General features: G+C 39.9%; 1 protein-coding gene across 7 annotated transcripts in view; it reads left to right on the top strand.

Moving 5' to 3' along the window:
* The window catches only part of scube2 (signal peptide, CUB domain, EGF-like 2), a 79736-nt gene that overhangs the window by 21338 nt on the left and 35597 nt on the right, over positions 1 to 22801 (top strand). For 3 of the 7 annotated variants that reach the window (XM_088334406.1, XM_088334408.1, XM_088334405.1), the window contains exons 7-12: positions 3480 to 3569; positions 13325 to 13441; positions 15727 to 15849; positions 17394 to 17510; positions 18959 to 19081; positions 19366 to 19482. In XM_088334406.1, the coding sequence (XP_088190532.1) occupies positions 3480 to 3569; positions 13325 to 13441; positions 15727 to 15849; positions 17394 to 17510; positions 18959 to 19081; positions 19366 to 19482 (687 nt within the window). The remainder of the gene's footprint in view (positions 1 to 3479; positions 3570 to 13324; positions 13442 to 15726; positions 15850 to 17393; positions 17511 to 18958; positions 19082 to 19365; positions 19483 to 22801) is intronic. The other 4 variants (XM_088334412.1, XM_088334407.1, XM_088334410.1 and 1 more) reach the window with 2 other exon arrangements.

Below are 22801 nucleotides of genomic sequence, written 5' to 3'. Positions count from 1 at the left end.
TCACGGTCTGTTTTTTTAGAAAATTGTAAACATTGGATAAGTAGCTAATTTTTTATTACATCTACTTATTCACAATTAAATGGATTCTTTTTTGGGGTGTTTTGTGTACAACACAACACCATTTTTTCTTTGATTTATACAAGACAATTACACGTTTTGGGGTTGTTTTAATCCAATTGACTTGGGGCATTATTTTTCCAATCTAGTCAAGGAAGCTGGGTCAATATAACCCCACTAGTGCATTGGTTTAATCCAGACCCCATTTGTGCTTTATCTTCCCAATCTGAATTCTTGTTGTTAGCCAAAAATGCTTCTAAAAGTGGGACACATTCAAACCAATCCCTTTGGGTGAAATTACAATCTTGTTTCTAAATACATTAAACACTAGCTGCAACATATGACTACTAGCTCATAACGCTATTTTGCAAATAAAGCAATACTCCTTTATAAAGGTAATAATGCTGCTCAGATGTTAAAGTTTTACAATTTTTATTCCAAAAAAATCATCACGAACTTTCTGCGGTCAAAGCTTCATTTCTCCAAGAATTTCTGAAAATAATAGCCCGAAAAAGAGCTAGCAAACCATCAACGTTGTAATCGCTGCAAAACTCCCCAAAGAGGAATAGTCCATTAAAGCTATAAAAAGCATGCAGGCCTCCTTGTAGGTCAGTCAAGTGTGAATTTATGTTATGCATGCTATGCAGACAAAAATGTCCAGAGTTGCATTGCATGGACGACTTTCCAAAGGCACCAAATATGCAGCAATACTTTTGGGAAAATGAGAATGAAGTTGTGCAAAAGGCATCCAGAAAATGTCCATTTGGTGCAACGGTGCAGCTACAAAAACACATATTGTGAGTAAGGCAAAGGATCTTTTCCAACCTCAGACCCGCACAGGGGATCAAGAACAGGGCAAAAGTGCCTGTTAGAATAGTTTTTCAGTGTGTTTTGTAATATTTCATGTCAAAATAGAACGAAAACCTGACCGCAAGTCGACGAGGGGCGCCGGCCAGGGGTCGGCTTAGTTTCAAACTTTGTTTCTTTAGTCAAGCGGAGCTTATTTTGATGAATGAATGAAAACACGGTAGCGGGGCTGGGACGTCCTTCGAGTAAACCGCGAAGGATAGCGATCGGGCTGCGCATATCAGGTGATATCTTTTCTTCGCTGTAACGGCTTTTTTGCGAAATTGTGTGTGCATATGTGTGACGTCCAAGCATATATCTGTGCAGTTTTGTTCGGGTCTTATGTTGTATTGAAATACTGGCACTTATTTAAGTATAAAAATTTGGTGTCACTAGAAGTATTCTGAATTTTTATACAGTTTTTATTGACACCAATTATTAAAAATTCTTACTATACAAACTAAACACCCAGGATCAAATAATTTATTAGTCACTGACAACTATTGTGGGCTAACTATAGCTCAGCATTCCTAGCAAAACTTAAATGTGCATTGCTAAACTATTTGTAAGTTGAGATATTTGCATTCATTTGACATATCATGAGACTCACCTAGAGGAAGCTGACGTTTTCGGCCATGTCCCTGCTACGCGTATCCTCAAAAACCTTGTAAAAGGCAATGAAATGAGAAGAAAAATGTCCTTTCTATTATTTCATGTGCTTTTTAGCACTCGTTTTTTGTTTTACTACACAATACAGCGACACTAAGTCGTCAAATAACACACACATTCATTTCTAAAAAACTCCAAAGCGCAATCAAATAAAATCCATATCTCATATTCTCAGCTGTATCTGCTTTTGGCCATGCTCAACATGTCTAAACAAACTTTACGGGTGATCTGCCGAAACGTCCTACCCTCTCAAGACGTCCTACGTTGGGCTAACCTGACGGTAGCAATTTTGTTGTTCATTATAATCAAGTAAAACGAGCAACACTGAAACTCAACATTTATTGGTGATATAAAACAAGGGTCGGCATGCATACATACATACAATGCGTGATTACTGCAGTAAATAAACACCATGCTAGAAAGCTACTACAGAAAACCACGCCAGGCTTAAAAGCTACTTCAGAAATCAGTATTTTGAAGCAGTGAAAGAGTCAAATAAGTGTGACAGAGAAAATCGTAAAGGTGTGCACATGCACACTGTCCTTTTCTTTGGCGTGAAATGGAGGGTGTCAACTTGCATTTTCAGGGAATTACTGTTAACTCGTAAAAATATGTTTTCAGAAGCATTGTCCCTGAGTGTCAAAACGTTAAAAAAAATGTTTTTTTGTTTTATTTTAAATAAGCTATTGTAATGGCTTTGGCACTGCTGATCAGTAAGTATCAAGCCTCAGGAAGTGATTTCAGTATGATAAATCACCCCTAGATGGCAGGAATGACGTTGATCAGATCTTTGTCCACACATTAAAGAGCCTCCACTTCTTTGTGTTGCTTTGCTTCCTCTATCCAGCGATTGAGAGTGTGTCGGGAGCTGAAAAGTTCTTGCAATGTAATGTATTGATCGTGCATACATTCAGTGTTCTTGCAATAAAATGTTATTTTGCAAGCAAGGTTCCTATGTGTTTATGGAAAGCATTGTTTAGATATCGAGGGTATCACAAATAAGCACAAAAAGTTCTGCTTGAAATTAAACCTTTCACAAAAACTCATATTTTTCTTAGAAATGAGTATTTTTGAGGAACTGAGCAAATTTGAACTGTTGTCTGCAAAACAATGGCAAAATCTAAAAACATCTTTTTTTTTTTTAATGAAAGAGGAGTGTTGAAGCTTTCTTTGGATATGTCCCATGCTTATATAGCTACATAACTACATTTCATGTAGGCCTTCAAAACTTCTCTTGAATGATAAAAAATGTTCCCATTTGAGAGAAACATCTGACATTGAATGATTCAAAGAGTTTAAATGATCCTCAGTGATCACTTTCCAAGGTAGAGGCCCGCGACCCACTAAAAAACAGGTGGCATACCCAAAAGAACCATTGCCTTAAAAAAAACCTAGCCTTTGTATAGTGTTGTGTAAAATTTCTATCCATGTTTTGGGTGTAATTGGAATGGTAACCAGTGCTCATCATGACTTATTTGTTATGCCCCAGTCGTTTTTGCGTGAACAGTCAAATTGAAATGAAATGAATTGACTTTATTGTCATTGATCTACGTTCTAAAACATTTTTTGCGACAATATTAGACATGGCACTCCAAGATGAACATGTAATAAAGACTTTACAAGAAAAAAGGATGAATAACTATCTGGATAAATAGGCACAAATAATAATATAGTGCTTAGAGACTGACCTAAGTTAATAAAGAATAGTACATCCAAACAATAGTTTTATGAAAAGAAGTGCAATTACATTTAGCAGCCAAAAATCCCCAAACATGTCACAAGGTATATATTTTTCACAGTCTTTTGAAAAAATATTTTGCAGCAACAAAAAACCCCAAAATTAGTCGCAAGATATATGTTTTCACAGTTTGCATCGTGTTCCCTAAGCTTTAAGCTTTGTGTCACAGAGCGAGACGAGGCCAGCACCGAGTCGTCGGACCACAACGCCACGTCCTTCGCCGAGGTGGACAAACGGGTCAAGCGGAGGCTTCTGATGGGTAATACGGCAGCCTTAACGTCCGTCCGTCCGTCCGTTCGTGTGATGGCATGCGCAGCTGCCAGGAAGCGTTGAAGAGGCGAAATGTCTAGTAAAAACCAGAGCATTCCTCAGCCCTTTTGAGCAAACTGTGAAATGACTGCACACTCACCGTCTCGCCCACTGCTTCTCCCCGGAAAAATATGCACTTGTGACAGTGTGGCACATTTCACATTTTCCTTCCATTTGGGGGAGTGAAAGTCTTGTCTGGAAGCTTTGGTTTTGACAGATTTTCGGACCACTCCTTATACGTTAGTCATAAAACATGGCGGCTAAATGTGTGGCTGCCATACGAGGGCTTTCAAGTTCATCAGCACGCGTAAATCAAATTATATCGTCAAATTATCATTTAATTATAAGCTCTAGCTCACTGTAAAATGGAGGATCTGCAGGCCAGGTTGTACTTCTGGTTTCCCTCAGAGGTTTGTTATGACTGAAACCATATAAATGATTAATCGCCTCATTAAATTATTATATATATACATAACAAATTGACGCTGAACTGGTTTAGCAACTGGTTGTAAAGTGTCAACATTTACAAAAGTGAAGTCAGTTTGTTATTCGAAACAGGAAAAACAAATAGAAAGCTAAAGCCTTTATTGTGATGTATTTCCTTGTCCTGCGACTTTAAATCTAGCAAAGTATGACAGAGCCCACTAAAGCTTTGTTTTTACTGATTAAAGGGGCAGTGTGTATTATTTAGCAAATCTTAGTTGGAAAACACATTAATTTCATTCAAAATGCACTGAAAAAAAATAAATATTGGTTTTACCAGTTAGGGTGCGTCGTTTGAGTTCTCCTTATAAAGTTGAAAATAGAATATTTTCTCGATTCAATGTGTTAACAATATCCAATTGAGTTCAAAGAGCCTTTATATTTTTTACTACCACTTATCTGCTTTTATCTTACTTTTATCTGAGCTGTTCAGGACTCGCAACAGGAATCATGAAAGAGACGAGGCGGTTGTAGAGTGATTTCATGCTCGTGCTCGGGGTTTTCTGTTATTCTAGCATGATAATGGTGAAAGCAAGAAAAGGCTGTTTCAATTCCTGTCCAAACGCTAACTTAAACCGCAAAAAGAGTTGAAAAAAGTTTATTTGAGTGTGTCTAAGAAATGCATGTGCTTGCATTCCCCACAGAAGTAGTTATAGACTGCACCTTTGTATACCATCATATAAATGTGTATTTTTTTTTAAATACTCACTCGCCAAGAAGATTTGCATTTATTTTATGTGATACGAGCGTCACCTAAAGGGAGCTAAAATAATTGTCTGCCATCTTGCTTCTATGGGTACCCAAGAACCTCAAAAAAGCTGGCCGAAAACATGGAGAGTTTTGGTCACTGTAGTTTGTATTCATCCTGTTTAAAGCACTCCTTTCATTTGTATTACACCATACAGTAACATCCAGTGGTCAAATAATACACACTCTCTTTTAAAACCATTGCAAAAAGTTAGACCTGTATTAAATTGGACTAACTGCTAATCAACGCAGTAACAATCAGACAAATTGGAGTTTGCATTACAAGCTTGAAGCTTACCTTCAAATTAAATGCCTGCTCCTATAAAGCAATCCCGCAACAATTTATTTGGACCTATTGCGTTTTTTTTACACACTTATATATTTATTTGCACTTACTATCATTTACTTGGCTACACATGTTTTTGTCACCGTCACACCATACATGATATTTATCTTGTGCTAAAATTTACATGATTTGGATATTGAACAAATCCGATTTGATTTGTAAATAATGTTCCATTGTGCAAAATACTTCGGCATCTGTTGATTGAGAAATTTACAAATTGCTTTGGCTGAACGCGTCTTGATTCTATAAAATCAAATTTCTGAATCAAGTATTATTTTTTTTAAAGTGAGTGGTTGTACAAAATGTACATCAATATTTAGATATTTTTTTAAATACTCAAAAAGTTAATCGTACAAAACCTACGCTGTACAAAAACCCAGGCTCCACTGTTTAAAAAAAAAAATCAAAAATTTGTTCGGTAGTATTTGCTGGGTGTCACGAGGACCGGACCAGAACGACAATCATAACTTTTATTTAACAAAATAAAAGTCGTCCAAAACTCCGGGACAAAACAGAACAAAAACGACCACGGCGACCATGCTGGCCATGACAGAGCCCCCCCTTTAAGGGACAGCTCCTGAGGTCCCAAAAAGAAAAAAATATTACCTCGCACCCCGGAATGGTTCGACGCTCTCGATTGGGGCAACCCCGCTCCCTCCTCCGAACACGCAGGAACGAGGAGAGGCAGGCGCCATCGACGTCGGACGATCGGACTCGGCGCTCGGCAGGGGGGGTCCGGCGGGCAATCTGGACAGGCGAAATCAGACAGGCAAGATCAGAACCGGCAGAATCAGAACAGGCAAACAGGACAGAATCAGAACAGGCAAACAGGACAGAATCAGAACAGGCAAACAGGACAGAATCAGAACAGGCGAAATCAGGACAGGCGGAATCAGAACCGGCAAGACAGGACAGGCAGAATCAGAACCGGCAAGACATGACAGGCGGAATCAGGACCGGCAGAATCAGGGCCTGCAAACAGGACAGGTAAACAAGGGAGTCGGACTGGCAGGAAATCAGACGGGCAAAACAGGAGAGTCGGAATCAGGACAGGCAAAACAGGAGAGTCGGAATCAGGACAGGCAAAATCAGGACAGGCAAAACAGGAGAGTCGGAATCAGGACAGGCAAAATCAGGACAGGCAGCGGAGTCGGTCTGGCAGGCAGCGGAGTCGGTCTGGCAGGCAGCAGAGTCGGACTGGCAGGCAGCGGAGTCGGACTGGCAGGCAGCGGACAGCGGAGTCGGACTGGCAGGCGACGGAGTCCGACTGGCAGGCGGCGGAGTCGGACTGGCAAGCGGCGGAGTCGGACTGGCAGGCGGGAGAGTCGGACAGGCAGGCGGGAGAGTCGGACAGGCAGGCGGGAGAGTCGGACAGGCAGGCGGAAGAGTCCGACAGGCAGGCGGGAGAGTCGGACAGGCAGGCGGGAGAGTCGGACAGGCAGGCGGGTGAGTCGGACAGGCAGGCGGGAGAGTCGGACAGGCAGGCGGGAGAGTCGAACAGGCAGGCGGGAGAGTCGAACAGGCAGGCAGGGGAGTCGAACAGGCAGGCAGGGGAGTCGAACAGGCAGGCACGGGAGTCAAACAGGCAGGCACGGGAGTCGGACAGGCAGGCGCGGGAGTCGGACAGGCAGGCACGAGAGTCGGACAGGCAGGCAGGGGAGTCGGATGGGATCGTCCGCTGAGTTCATTTCTTGGCTGGCTCATTCTGTCACGAGGACCGGACCAGAACGGAGGCAGGAGGCAGCAAGGGAGAACTCATTTGCGTTGACAATCATAACTTTTATTTAACAAAATGAAAGTCGTCCAAAACTCCGGGACAAAACAGAACAAAAACATTCTTACCCTCAGAATGGGCAAGTACAGCTTTCCTCCGACTCAAACTAAACAGGACAGGGCATAACAGAACGGAAAATGTGTAATGAGCCACGGCGACCATGCTGGCCATGACACTGGGCGGGATCCTTGTCTAGTTGTCTTTGTCTTTGTTCATTTTATCAAGATTATGCAAATATGCCGAATGTTGTTTGCTGACTCTAGTCACGACTAAAGTTCCGTAAACTCATCTACACTTCAGTAAAAGACAATCGGTCAATAACGACCATGACCAGATAATGACCAGGAATATATTTTCTCCTATGCTGGTGAATTTATGAGCCCTAGCTTGCCCTGAATATAATTTTAGAACTTATGCAATGTTAAATGCGGTCTGACTTGAGGACCCACTATTCTACCCTAATACTAGCTGTGACCCAAAAAAGGAAAAACATTTTCTTTTCTCAAATGTAGCCAATTAAATTATTTTGCCATTTAAAGCAGAGGGAGTAGAATATATTCACCTTTTTTCACAAAACAAATTGACCTGTAACACCAAGATGACCTTAAGTGCTTCACATACTTGCATATAAGCCTACATTGTACATTGTACTGTTATCAGCGAGGGCTAACCTGAACCGGGCTATCAGACTAGCAAAGCGAACGCACAGTCAAAAAATCCAGGAACGTTTCCTCAGCACAACCAACACCAGGGATATGTGGAAAGGCATTCAGGCCATCACCAGTTACAAGCCAACCACCGCCCCAGTGCAGAACACTAGCATGGACTTTCTGAATGACCTCAACAAATTCTTTGGAAGGTTCGAGGCACAAAACGGCACCCCTGCAGCGAAAGCGGTTCCAAATCAGGACGAAAGAGCACTCCACCTGGACTCATCTGACGTGAGGAAGACCCTGAGAAGGGTCAACACAAGGAAGGCTCCAGGCCCGGACAACATTCCGGGGCGGGTACTTAGGGAGTGCGCCGATCAGCTGGCTTGTGTACTAACAGACATTTTCAACACCTCGCTAGACCAAGCCAAAGTACCATCATGCTTCAAATTTGCCAACATCATCCCAGTGCCAAAGAAACCCCAGATCTTATCATTCAACGATTACCGGCCCGTTGCACTGACTCCTATCATAATGAAGTGCTTTGAGAGACTGGTTAAAGAGCATATCACCTCCAGTCTCCCCTCCTCATTCGACCCCTTTCAGTTTGCCTACAGGACAAACCGCTCCACCAGGGATGCCATCTCCTCTGCGCTTCACCTGAGCCTGACACATCTAGAGGAGAAGAACACCCATGTGCGGATGCTGTTCCTGGACTTCAGTTCAGCATTCAACACCATCATCCCACAACATCTGGTAGACAAAATGAGACTCCTGGGTTTCAACACCCCCCTGCGGAACTGGCTGCTGGACTTCCTCTGTGACAGACCTCAATCAGTGCGGATAGGTCAGAACAGTTCAGATGTCATCTACCTCAGCACGGGCTCCCCCCAAGGCTGCGTCCTAAGCCCCTTGCTGTTCACCTTGATGACACACGACTGCGTCCCTAGGTCCGCCACAAACCACATCGTGAAGTATGCTGACGACACAACAGTGGTGGGCCTCATCAGGGATGACAACGACCTGGCCTACAGAGAGGAGGTGGAGCAGTTGGTGGGCTGGTGCAGGGACAACAGCCTGGTCCTGAATGTTGACAAAACTAAAGAGATCATTGTCGACTTTAGGAAAAACCAGCCCAACCATGCCCCACTTTGCATCAACAACAAGGCTGTGGAGGTTGTCAGCAGTATCAAGTTCCTAGGGGTGCACATTACAAACAAACTCACCTGGTCCGTGAACACTGCATCACTGGTTAAGAGGGCACAGCAGCGCCTGTACTTCCTGCGGAGGATGAGGAGAGCCCACCTGCCCCCACCCTCCCTCATCACATTCTACAGGGGCACCATAGAGAGTATCCTGACCAGCTGTATCTCTGTGTGGTGTGGAGGCTGCAGCGCTACCGACTGGGGTAGTGTGAGGAGGGTAACGAGGACAGCAGAGAAAATAATCGGGACTACACTTCCCTCCATTCAGGACATTGGCCAGAAGCGCTGCCTATCCCATGCTAAGAACATTACCGGGGACCCCTCTCACCCCCATCATGGACTGTTCACTCTGCTAGCCTCTGGGAAGAGGTACTGCAGTGTGCGGTGCAGGACCACCAGGCTCCGCAATAGTCTAGTCCCCCTGGCCATTAGACTGTTAAATGGTCAATCTAACATATAGTTAACTTAATTCTAAACGGCTGCTAATCTGACTTTTTGCACTACTGGCAGTTTTTTTTTATAGCTTGCCACTCCTTGCACATTGCTCTCTGCACTATTGTAATTACAGCGTTATTGTTACAGTGTTAATGTTACTGTGTACCTGACTTGTTAACCTGACTGCCCATTTTGCACATCTGGTTAGCTACTCTTCTTGCACTATCGGCACTATGGTAAAATACTATACGTAGCCATAATACAATACAACTTTATTTATATCTGTACATTCAAGGAAACTGTGGGGGTCAGATGCATCGACATTTCGTTCTGTATACACGTGTACTAGAATGACAATAAAGTAGATCTGAATCTGAATCTGAATAACAGATTCCCTAAAACTACTTTAAAATAGCCACATGCTAAAATAAAGTCCAAATAATAATGAAGTGTGTACCTAGTCATTGATAATTATTTAATTATGTAATTAATATAGATTGATATACTGGTAAAACACTAAACATATAAAGATTTTAAACAATTTACTGTGCATTCCAGAAGGATTTCAATGGCAGACACTTGTACACCATTTTTGTATGTTGCATCATTTCCTTTTTCGGCTCGATCGTTCTTGTCACTGTTTCTCACTTTTCCTTCTCCCCTGTCACTAACTTTCTTAGGACCTATTATTAGGGGCTAACAAAAGGAAAGTAAACTGACAGAAACACAATAAAGTGAGATGTGATCCCTCTCAAGCGCATCTATTGACTGAACGGGTAATTGAGATCAAGCAGGGCATTATCATAATCTACTGTTAAAATGTATAAATGACAATTTTTTTGTCAGCATTATTTTGGCAAGGCAAAGGCCCGCGACCTACCAAAGACGGTTCAGCAACCCACTTTTGACTTACCAGTTGACAAACACTGTTTCAATGCACTTAAGTATCTGCCAAGTGTACAGGAAAGAGTGTACTAGTGCATTGAGCTGAAACTGAATTTTAAACACTGATAAATAACTGCTGAATATGACATTGTGTATTCTTTAGCGTCTTCTAGTGGTAAAAAAATGTCATTCTTTAAAAATACCCATATGGGTTTAAACAATGGGCAACGATACGTGACCTATGATATTATTGTGCAATTTTTTAGATACTTGTAGGTCAAGAGTTATGGATTTATTTTACGTAACTTGAGGTTTACCTAAAGGAAGCTGACATGATTGTCCGCTATATTTCAGCTAAGGGTACGCAGAAAAACAAGATGAAAAGCTGGGCATAAAAAAATGATGCTGTTGGCCACTTTGAGTCTCCGTCGCATCCGTTTTTGGTTGCACTACACAGTACGGCGACATTCAGTAGACAAATATTACGCAATGTCCCTTTAAAATCGTGCCGGGAATTCCAGCTTTTTACTAAACTAGTGTTCTGCAGAAATGTCCTACCCCGTCCAAGCGTTTAACTGCCGAATAATTCGGCATCCGCAGTATTACCCTGCGCTTTTGGCTTCTTTTGTTGATGCATAAAGGTAGAATGGTCTTTATAATTCTTTCGTAGAATCATTTTGCGTTGATTCAAGCATGTAGGGCGTTCTAAGTATTTGAATAACCTAAACGTATAGATAGGCATACGCAGGTACGAAATCCCGAAAGTTGATTAAATCCTTTTTATACATGTAATATGTTTTTTAATAATTTTTTAATAGGATAAAATGTAAATGCAAGCAGGAAAGACGTTCTGACGACTGAATTTACCCTTTTAAGATGTCTCGATGGTTAGGAGACAATTTGAGAACACTGGCTCTTGCGGCTAAACTCTCACTTAAATGAGCTCTTTGCTAGATTACGAATAATAATGAAACATTGTGCACAGAATGTATTAATAATTACCTGGAAAACTGTATTTTACAATTCTATTACAATAGCCTTTATTTCTTTCAATATACAGGAAACCTTTACCTATTTTAAACGTTCAACTTTTTATACTAACTTAAAAATCAAGCAACACAGAATCTCTAATAATTACTGGTACAAAGTAAAATATTTGGCAAGGCAGCTGAGTGGTTAGTGTGTCTGCAGCACGGTCATGGGTTCAAATCCAGCCAACAGCCTTCCTGTGCGGAGTTTGCATGTTCTCCCCGTACATGCGCGGGTTTCCTCCGGACACTTCGGTTTCCTCCCACATTCCCAAAAACATGCATGTCAGGTTAATTGGCCAGTCCAAATTGTCCCTAAGGTATGAATGAGCGAGTGAGTTGTCCGTCTCTGTGTGCCCTGTGGACTGGCTGGACACCAGTTCAAGGTGTCCCCTGCCCACTGCCTGAAGATAGCTGGGATAGGCTCCAGCACCCCCGTGACCCTACTGAGGATAAGCGGTGCACATAATGGATGGATGGATGAAGTTAAAATATCTACCTTTCAGTGCAACAACAAATCAACTATAGAATAAACCTACCTTTTGTACAACAAATTTAAAGTGAAACACACAATCCCTGAAAAACACTCAAAATAAAAATTTTAAAGCAAGAGAAAAAAGTGCCTTGAAGGGAGCCAGCTCATGAAGCGGTTACGTTCATGAACTACACATCACTACTTTAAATAAAATACAATTAAATTGTATTGTAAACGTTCTGAAACATTGTATGCAACAAGATTATACATGGTCCTCCAGCGTAGACATTTAATAAAGACTTTTGAGATAAAAACTAAATAAAAGACTGTCAGGATGAATTGGCACAATATTTACAAAGTAGTGCTTATAGACTGGCTGAAATTATAATAATAGTGCAATGATAGAACAGTGCATCTTAACACTAGTGCAATGAAAAAAAGTGCAATTACATTTATCAGCAACAAAACAAATCCCCAAAAAGAGGCACTGTAGCTTTGTAGAAGGAGACCAGCAGCTTCTGTTCCGGGTTGTCCTTTACTCAGAACCCCAAAGAAGAGCTTTGCAGGCCTATGTTATTGAGTGCTATACAAACAAAAACCAATATAAACAGAAAAACTCAAAATCAGAGAGACTTAGATTGTTCAAGCCGCAAAATTCAAGTCAAGTTACATTTATTTGTACAGCCCTAAATCACAAAAGGTCTCAAAGGACTGCTCAGGTTACCATTACACCATCCCCTGATCTTAAACTAATGTGCATCACAGAATCTCTAAATAAAGTACACTGTAGTGACAAAAAGCAAAATATTCAGCTTGATAACTAATAATACCATATGCACATACAGTGATTCGCGAAATAGTTGTCCCCCCCATCACGTCATATCCCCATCCACACTGTCAAACATCGACAGCATCATGCTCTGGGGTTGTTTTTCTTCAGCAGTGACTAACATTATTAAAGTCGACGAGAATTTGGATGGGGCCAAATGCAGGACAATTCTGGCAGAAGATCTGTTAGAGTCTGCAAGAGAAGTAAAAACGCGGCGCAGGTTCACTAACAAGACAATGACCCTAAACATAACGCAAAATCAATAATGGAATGGTTTAAAACCACCAGTATTAAGGTGTTAGAATGACCAAACAAAAGTCCAAACATCAATCCCAAAGCGCATTTTTAGAAAGAAAAATGCTGTGCACAAATGATCACCATCAAACCTTAAGGAACTTCAGCTGTTTTATAAGGAAGAATGGGGAACTATTTCAAGATGTGCAAAACTTATATACATAACTAAAAAGACTTGTGGCTGTGATCGCTCCAAAAGGAGGTTGGACAAAGTATATACTCAAAGGGGGCCAATATGTTTCATTTGATGGCACAATATGATTATAATTATATAATATCCTTTTCAGTATTGTGTCTTAGATGTTCATGATTCTTAGAAATGTTTTTCATTTTTTTAGCTTGAAGTTGAAGGCCTGAAATTTGGCCAAGTGACAAAAAGTTCTTGGGGGATTTGGGGGTCGCCAATGCTTTTGCAAGGCACTGTGATTGCACATTGATAGAAAAAAGATTACGTACCACAGTCAAAGGGAACCCATTTTACTCTTTGCTAAACATTGCGGTCCATTGCAAGATTTCATCTTTCGTTTCTTCTATTTTGTGTGTTATCCTTTCAGAGACCTGCGCCGTCAACAATGGCGGCTGCGACTGCACTTGCAAAGACACATCGACAGGCGTGCGCTGCAGCTGCCCAGTCGGCTTCACACTGCAGCCGGATGCCAAAACCTGCAAAGGTCCGTTTTGCAACTCCAACACTGTGATATGATTGCACTACTGATCAACTGTGCATATCTACAACGGTGATGGACCGTGCATTTCACACCTAGGCCTTCAGTAGTTCTACGTCTGATTCAATTCAACCCTCAATAACTGTTACGGCTTTAACACGTTTAATGCAGCTACTGCTAATACACCTATAAGCATCAATAATAACCTAAATAAATTGCACTATTATTTAGAAATACTGTGCAGCCAAACTTTACTCACGAAAAAATATTTTTATCCGTGCTCAAAATCCATCATCCTTTCTATCCTCAAGAAGATTTTGATTACTCTTTCATACAGATGATTCGTGCGTTTCAATTCCATCAAGAAATTATTTGCTACCTGCGTCAAAGCTAATGATTAACGTCGAGCCTGTGTTGTCGTATTCCCGGCATAGGTTTTTATTCGATTTAGGGCTAAAAAAAAAATCAGTTCGACTAAAGCCATGGACATCGGGATTTTTTTGTTTCATATTTTTGTAATGATACTTCCTTTAGCGACCCCTAGCCAATCGCAGTTTGTGTAATCGGTGATGTTTAGTTACACCTTCTAGAAGGCGTTGGCTGTCCAACTCGGAATCTGATTGGCTAAACCAACAGCATTATCAACTCTTATTTTATGGCCCAGGGCCTGCAGGAATGATTGTGAAGGTCTCAGGGTAGTTTTCTGACACTGGCAACAAGTACTGGCCGAAAAGTACACATCTGGAAGCAGCGCAGCCAGGGGAAAAGCAATGAAGGAAAGTTGAGAGACAATTTAGAAGCATTTAATAAGTATTTCCAGGGCAAAATAGAATTAACATGACATGATTCAGATATTTATTAGGACAGCAGAGCAGGCCTTGCAGGCCATGGCGGCCCACAACTACTAGAACTCAAGTAAAGCAATACCTACGTAGTGAGTACACATACACAAATACAAATCGCGAGCTTTTGTCCATATTGCTTCTTGCTTGTGGTACAATACTAGTAAAGCGCTAATTGTTCACTTGTACAATTTCTTAAAGTCACGACTCGTAAAGGTTTTAGTCGCCCACAATTTACTTCAGTGTCATTGAAAAGACATCACCGATAGAAAGAACAAACAAACTCTGTTCTAGTTTTTGTTTATGTTTAAATAGTCAAGTCAGGTTCTAATGTAGCGTACGTGTATAATAATATTTTGTTGTATTTTTCTTGTATGGCTATTTTGTAACTTTTTGAGGTAAGATATAAAAAAAAACGAACAAAATTATTCACCAGTTGAATATTTTTTCTAAAAACTTGTTTTTCTAGTATAATAAGAAAAATAATAATTAATAGCAGTTTTTTGTGTGCAAGCTCGAACGTCGTCTTAAAAACTAGTTACCTGGACTACAGCCTGTTTATATAATATAGCTCATTTTACGAACTATTGTTATCATTATAATAAGTATTTCCAGCTCCAAAAAAACAATATAAATGCTTTTTTTCCGAGTATAATAAGAACAATAATAACTCTAGGGAGCAAAAATGTCTTTGTGTGACAGTCAGACAACAGATACTTTTGGCAATTTTAAGTACCCCCTCTCATTTTACCCCAAAATTTACTTGAAAAGATTGTTTTAAATATATTTCTTCAATTGGACTGAGCATTGTGCTTGGGGTCAGATACCAAGTCAAGTCAAGTCTCATATATTCGTATAGCCCTAGATCACAAGATGTCTCAAAGGACTGTAAAGGATTACAATTGCATCATCACCTGATCTTAAACCAACATGCAGGCAAGGAAAGTCTCAAAACCTCAGCATGAGGAAAAAGGAAACCTTAAGAAGGGGCCAGGGTGCAATATATTTCGCATTGGGTAACAGTACACAAACATAGTGAACATCAATAAAAGAGAACAATAGGTTACATGTTGAAATTTGTCCAAAAAGTCCATAACAGCAACGACGCAGCTTCCCATCTCTGCCGGCTGGTCGTTGCAGGCGTTGACATGCTTCAGGTCCAGATGCTGGTCTGCTGACTCAGTCATATCACCACTAGCCAGGCAGTGAGGCCAAACACTATATTTTTTTCACCATTAGATGAAGTTGGATAATTTCCTGCAGGGCACCAAGGTCCACTCGTGAGAAATACTGCCCTACTTGCTACTATGCCAAAATTAGAGTGCACTAGTTCATAGACATGGGTGACAAATTACCTGCTAATTGGCCAAAAGTGGCAGTACGATATATTGTTATTGTAAACTGGAATGTCCAACTAGTTAATTACTCTCCGCACGTTTTTACCGACAGACATCGACGAGTGTGAGCTTCAAAATGGCGGCTGCGATCACTTCTGCAGGAACACCATCGGCAGCTTCGAATGCAACTGCAGGAAAGGCTTTAAGCTCCTGACGGATGAGCGCTCTTGTCAAGGTAAAACCTTCAGCTCGCCAAAACTCAATTAAAAAACTTTATTGAGGGTCAAAGAGAACTCAAAAAAACGTATCTTTTTTCCCTTCTTTTTTACCGACGATTACAAAGGGAAAAAAAACGATCGATTCTGCTCCGAAATTTTGATTAGGCCTGTTTGTTCACATTTACATAGTAATGGTGGTCTGAGGAGCCCTTTGAGATATTTTGTGATTGAGGGCTTTACAAATAGATATGACTTACACATTGCATCACTTGTGGCTTTAATATTTCAAAAAGGACAAATTACAATAGACTTATCAAATGAAATAAAAAAATGTTTAATCTTTAATGTTCAACTGTTATCTTTCACTTCTTACTTAATATATGGGCATGTGATGCAGCAGGGGTAAACCAGTGAAAGCTGTCGGGCCCTGCTGTTGAACAGAAGAATGTGTTGTGTCACCCTGACCCGAGTGACATGGCCACTTTCTGGTGTCCCGTTTTCATCTGGAGGGACAAAAGCATGACCAACTTGGGTGCCGAGGTGCCTAACTTGTTTGGGTGTTTGGGCATTTGGGTTGGCCATGGTCCAAAAATGTCTGTGTGTATTTTTTTGCTACTTTTTCCCTTTTTTTTAAAAAAATTTCTTTATTTTTGTATGTGCTTGTCTTGCTGTCGGCCACCAGTCTCGAGGGATATGACCAGGGTAGATAGTAGATGGATAGATAGAAATGATTATTTTCCCAAATGTTTTTTAACATTACATCACCCAAAAAATGTAAATGTATACATTTTAATAGAGTCATGCTTTATCTTGTAGGGTATTTCATTTTGTTTCGAAACACTTGGATGCATATTTCTATTAGATTAGAATAGAATAGAATTGTCTTTATTGTGATAGATAACAACAAAGTGAACACTGTTTGCAATGAGATTAGACATAGCACTCAAGGACAAATGAGATAAAAGTATGATAAAGACCTAAAAGAAAGTAATAAAAATAAATAATGTGCGCCAAAAATATTTACCAGGTAGTGTCTGGAGATTGGCCCAAGTTGTAAGTGCATGTTTCTTTGGTAATAATAGTGCAATAACAGGGAGTGCAATAACATTTAGCAGCAAAGACATTCCCAAAAACGTTGATAAATATGATATCTTGTGCGCAAGTTTGTGGTGGTGATGGCTCTAGGGAAGAGATTGTCTCTGAGCCATGTTATTGCTTGTTTTAAAGGACATGTAGGACCTACCAGAGAGCAAAAGGTCAAAGGGGTGGTGGCCTGGGGGAGAGGAGTCCTCTGTTTCTGGTTCTGTCTAATTTTCCCGTTTAGATGCTGTGGTAAAATGTAGGCGCAATCGAGCCTTATAAATCTTAGTCTTAGAAAAGTCTGATAGTAGCCACTGAGCCCCTCAATGAAGCGTGACTTTCGTCTCCCTTGTAATTATTGTCAAAGGCCGAATCGTCTAAGCGGTTATTCAAATGCACCTGTTTGTCTGTGTGGATGGGAAATCCCTCTTAAGAAGCGCCCTACTTCTTTTATGTCAAGTGATGTTCTTTTTTTCTAAAGATATAGACGAGTGCTTCTTTGAGCGGACCTGTGATCACACCTGCGTCAACTCCCCTGGTAGCTTTCAGTGTCTGTGCAACAAAGGCTACACCATGTACGGACTGGCCCACTGTGGAGGTGAGTTCAGGTGGGAGAACGAATGAGCAGGAACTCGCATGCAATATTACTCAAAATGTTCGGGATATTACGAGAGGAAATGCACACTGAACATAACAGGCAGTCTTAATTTGACTGCTTCTGAAGGGTTGGGGCAGGGGTAGGCAACCCTTTTGAGTGGTGGGCCGCAATGGGTTGAAAATATTGGCCGAAGGATTTGCCAAAAGGAAAAAATATTTGATTATGTTTTATTTTTCTGCCTGTACAGTCTGGAATCAGATCTGATAGCATCTTCCCTAAAAGTTTTAAGTGTAATATACCAGTTCTAAGTGCAATATCCAGGTTTTAAATGCAATCCCAGTTTTAAGTGCAAGATACTGGTTGTGAATACTTTATGTTAGAGGTAAATACTTTATATTTTTCTATTCATTATTATTAGTATTTTTGTGCTGTATACTGTTTGGGCAATTGGGTTGGCCATGGTCCAAAACATTTTGTGTGTTTTTTTTTGGTGTTATTTATTTCCATTTTATTTTCTTTGTTATTGTATGTGTGTGTCTTGCTGTCGGTCACCCCTCTTGAGGGATATGACCTAGGTAGATAAATAGATAGATAAATACTAATTTAGTTGAATGTGATTCTGACTCTGATTTCAGAATTACCTAAGGGAAAAAAGAGATCATGTAGAACTATGTATTTTGTATTGTATGGATTTATAAATAAATAAACATGCAGATATCTAAATTTAGGTTTGTTTTTTTCATTTTATACTGTTTATTATGGTTTTAAAAAACTAATAATTTAAGCAAAATTATAAATATATATATATATATATATATATATATATATATATATATATATACATATATATATATATATATGTATACATATATATCCAGCACCCCCGCGACCCTACTGAGGATAAGCGGTGCAGCTAATGAGATTAGATGATTTTATATATATAATCTTGATGAATATCCCTCCATTTTGTGCACTTATCTTAAGGTATTTTTTTTGCCCCTTTTTATCTTTTTGTTTTTGTTTTTCTTCCTTTTTGTTCTGGCTTTTTTCTCTTTTACTTTTTTTTGCCCCTTTATTTTGACCTTCTTTCTTTTCTTTCCTTTTTGTTTTACTTTTTCTTATTTTGTTCTTGTTTCCTTTCTTTTTTACCTTTCTTCCTCTTCTTTTCTTAGATTCCTTTTTTCCTTTTTTCTTTCTTGGCAAAAAGTTAGGCAAAAGAGTGAGGGGAAAAAATATTATTATTTTCTTCACTTTCAGTCTCCGTAGTTTGTATTATACCTTGTACTTTTTGGCACTCTTTTTCCGTTGCACAACACCATGCACATGTAGTAGGTGAAATATTCCACACTGTAACTTTGACATTGTGTCATAGTCTCCTGCGCCAGTGTTTAGCTGCAGGGGATTACTGACATTTTTCCCCAAATTTCACTACTACTTTCTCCTCTCAGATATCAATGAATGCAGCGTGAACAATGGCGGTTGTGAGCAGGGTTGTGAGAACACCCAGGGTGGGTTTGAATGCTCCTGCAACCCTGGCTACAAACTCCACTGGAACAAAAAAGACTGTATTGGTAAGTCCATACCTCTCCTGCATGATAAGATGCCATTTTCAACAAAAGCCCAACTTTTATGACCAGTTTTGGAAGACGGAAGGACTGTGGGACAAAAACAGGAGATACTTTGAATTCTGTTCTCTTTTCTCTTGTACTCTCACTGGCTGAGTTTCTTGTGTGCATTTGTACAATAATCGGAGCGGTGATGCTGTTTCTGTCCAAGTATCGGGTTCCTCTTCTTCTTTGCTACTGTTCAACGCGTTCCTCTTTTACCTTGGAGTTTTATTGTGGTTTCTATCTAGAGGCAGAGGGTTTACCACCCGCGAAAGCCGCTTCCAAGCCTACCTTGAACTGTAGCAAGCAGGAGGGAAGCGACCGTTGCTTCCTGACGTGCCAGTCGCAAGTTCACATCAGCAGTGGTGAGTTTGCAAAGTGCATCACGTCGCTCTTCTCTTCCACGCTGCTGGTAGGCTCATTCTAGAATTGGCCCCATCCTGTCATATGTAGAAATAAATGTAGAAATAAATGTAGAAATAAACGAATGCTACAAAGCAAAAGGACTATTGCAAAAAAAAAAAAAAATCCAATTTAGCCAAGACTGTATAAACAGGGACAACAGAGAACAATGACGAACGGATAACAAAAACTAAAAGTTAGTGAGAGAGAAAGTTAGGCACGACCCGAACGTAATGATTGACAATTTAGGCCTGACTGCCCCGAAATAAGGATTGGGTCAGGCTTGGGCTCTAGGCTAAAAGTGGCGGACAAAATGTTTTCCTGCTTGCAAAAGGCTAGCTCGCTTTGCAGTTCCCTGATTACTCGCCATTAAATCAACACAACATTTTTTTTGTGCAGCTCGGTCACCTTAACGTGAACGGTTCTTGACTTAATTCCTTTGATGGATTACCGCCCCCTAGCCAATTATAGTTTGTGAAACCGATGACATTTGCCAACACCGGCTAGAATCTGAATGGCTAAACCAACAGCTTTTCTGAAGACTGATGTTAGGGTACACGGCCATCAGGATTCTTTGTGAAAGCATCCGAGAAGATTTCTGAGCATAGCAACAACTAACAGCTGAAATGTGATTAGTTAAATTCACTAGAGAAAAGCGTTTGGTGTGGAGGTTAGGGCTCTAATAAGGCGATCTATAGGACTCATTTTGGCTCTGAAACAGCGCAATATATTTACCAAGGGTTAATGCTGTAAATCCACCATCTCCAAAGGGCGCATTGCAAATGAGGTTCTCCATCTGGCCTCCACTCACCAGGTAACAGTACTTAGAAATTTAGAGTAAAGTCAAAAAACAAGCCCTTACACATTACTATTTTATGTAAACATTCAACAAAAATAATGTAGACCCATGACAACATCAGACCGCATCTGGTGGACCAATCCAATATGGCCGACTGTTAACGTCACGCAAAAACTATTGATAAGTTGATTGACTGCTAAATGAGGTAAGAAAGGCATTTCAGTTGAACGGGGCATTCATCGATCAACCATTACGTTAAAAACTCAAGCACATTGATCCACCCCCCATCATTTGAATAACATTTTGTTGTGACAAAATACACAGCAATTTACAACACAAAATACACGATAAAACACACGACGGAATTCTTAAATCAACCAGAATGGCTTTAAAAATACAGCTTTGCCGGCGTTGAGACACGAAACTGTTTTTGGGTGGCATTTCTCTTTTTGGCAGATTGCTTGTAAAATATTGTGATTGTGGACAAACTTTTCCTGGCCTCAAAGAGTACAATGTTTTTCTGTGAAAACTGCTGAGTTATAAAAAGAAGTGTCAGTTTTTACATTTGGGATGATCTAAGTTTCTACCTTGTGTGTATTTTTGTATTCCTTCTGCCCTGGGATAGTGGAATGTCTTACTGGAAAAAAATGCCGTGTCAGGAAAGCCAAAAGTGCTGAGTCGACTTTTTGGGCATTTTTTCAAATATAGGTCAACCCTTCTGAATGTGAGAAAGGCATTGCGTTAAAATTAAATGTTCTTATGGCCTGGAAGGGGGGAATGTCTTTTTGGGGCATATTTCATATCCAGAGTAACCTACCTGACACCCTGTGATGGTGGTCATATCTAATATTCTTCCCCCTTTTCTTGTGGTGGAAGGACACACAGAAAAACAGCCAGACAAAGACAGGATATATATATATATATATATATATATATATATATATATATATATATATATATATATATATATATATATATATATATCCTGTTCTCAGGTCATAAGATCGAACCTTCCTGTGTGGAGTTTGCATGTTCTCCCCGTGCTTGCGAGGGTTTCCTCCGGTTTTCTCCCACATTCCCAAAACATGCATGTCAGGTTAATTGGCCGGTCTAAATTGTCCCTGTGTGTGCCCTGCGACTGGCTGGCAACCGGTTCAGGGTGTCCCTTGCCCACTGCCTAAAGTCCCCAAGACCCTACTGAGGATAAGCAGGGCAGATAATGGATATATATATATATATATATATATATATATATATATATATATATATATATATAATTTGTAGCTTAATCATGTACAGTGGGACCTCGCTACTTCGCGGTTCCACGTTCGCGGGTTCAGAGCTTCGTGGTTCTAAAAAATAATACTAATTTAAAAAAAATATATTAATTTTTTTTGGTTTTTGTTTTTTTTTTTAAACATTTTTTAAGGGGCTTCGCTACTTCGCAGATTTTCACTTTTCCCATTAACCGGGTCTCAAAAAAAAAAATAATAAAATATTTTTTTTCTTTTTTAAAAATAAATAAATAAATTAAAAAAATTTAAAAAAAGCATTTTTGAAGGAGCGTCGCAGATTTTCACATTTCGCGGGTGGTTTTGGTCCCCATTAACCAGGTCTAAAAAATAATAATAATAAAATAAAATAATTAAAAAAATAATAATATATATATATTTTTTAAGCATTTTTGAAGGGGCGTCGCTACTTCGTGGATTTTCACTTTTCACGGGTGGTTTTGGTCCCCATTAACCGCGATAACCGAGGGATTACTGTATTTAATTTATGTATCTAAAATAAACAACAGAAAACAGCACTGTTGAAAAAAAAAACACAAACAACCCAAATACATTCAAAACAACATCCTCCATTTCTGATCTGACCTCTAAGCTGTGACCAATTTCTTGACAGAAAAACATGTCTGCTCCGGTCTTTGACTTTGGTGCCACCCTTGCTGGCTTAACGTTTGTAGCCCACGCAAGACTTCCTGCATCTGTTTCATATTGTACGCCGTTCAAAAGGATTTGTCATTCCTTCTTTCACCACTGTGGTCTTTAATAATGCCGCAGATGTAAGATCTCTCTCACACACACAAAATCCACATCCTTTTCTTAGTTGATTTATTCAAGTTAACTCAAAGGCTAAGTAAGCTACTCTTGATAAAAACATTCAACCACACAATGTGGACAAAATTATGAGGACATCTGGCATCGACAAGAAGCTAATAATACCATCTGCGAACTCAATGATGAAAATATTAAACGAATGCTCGCATAAAAGTTTTTTTTCAGTGATTTTGTATGCAGACGGTTATGCTGAGGTACGCAATTTCTCGTTTTACCAGCACAGAAGTTGACTTAAAAGTTAATTGATACTAATATGCTGCTAACTGTTCCTAAGGCTTCACTAGTAGAAATAAACGTGCTCACAACTAGCAAGTAATCATTATCCTTCTACATAGCTAAAGATCAAAGCACACTACTTGACTG

Source organism: Urocampus carinirostris, chromosome 4, assembly GCF_059441175.1.
Source record: "Urocampus carinirostris isolate Australia breed hairy pipefish chromosome 4, RoL_Ucar_1.0, whole genome shotgun sequence".
Lineage (NCBI taxonomy): Eukaryota > Metazoa > Chordata > Actinopteri > Syngnathiformes > Syngnathidae > Urocampus > Urocampus carinirostris.
This window is presented reverse-complemented; position numbering and strand designations above follow the sequence as displayed.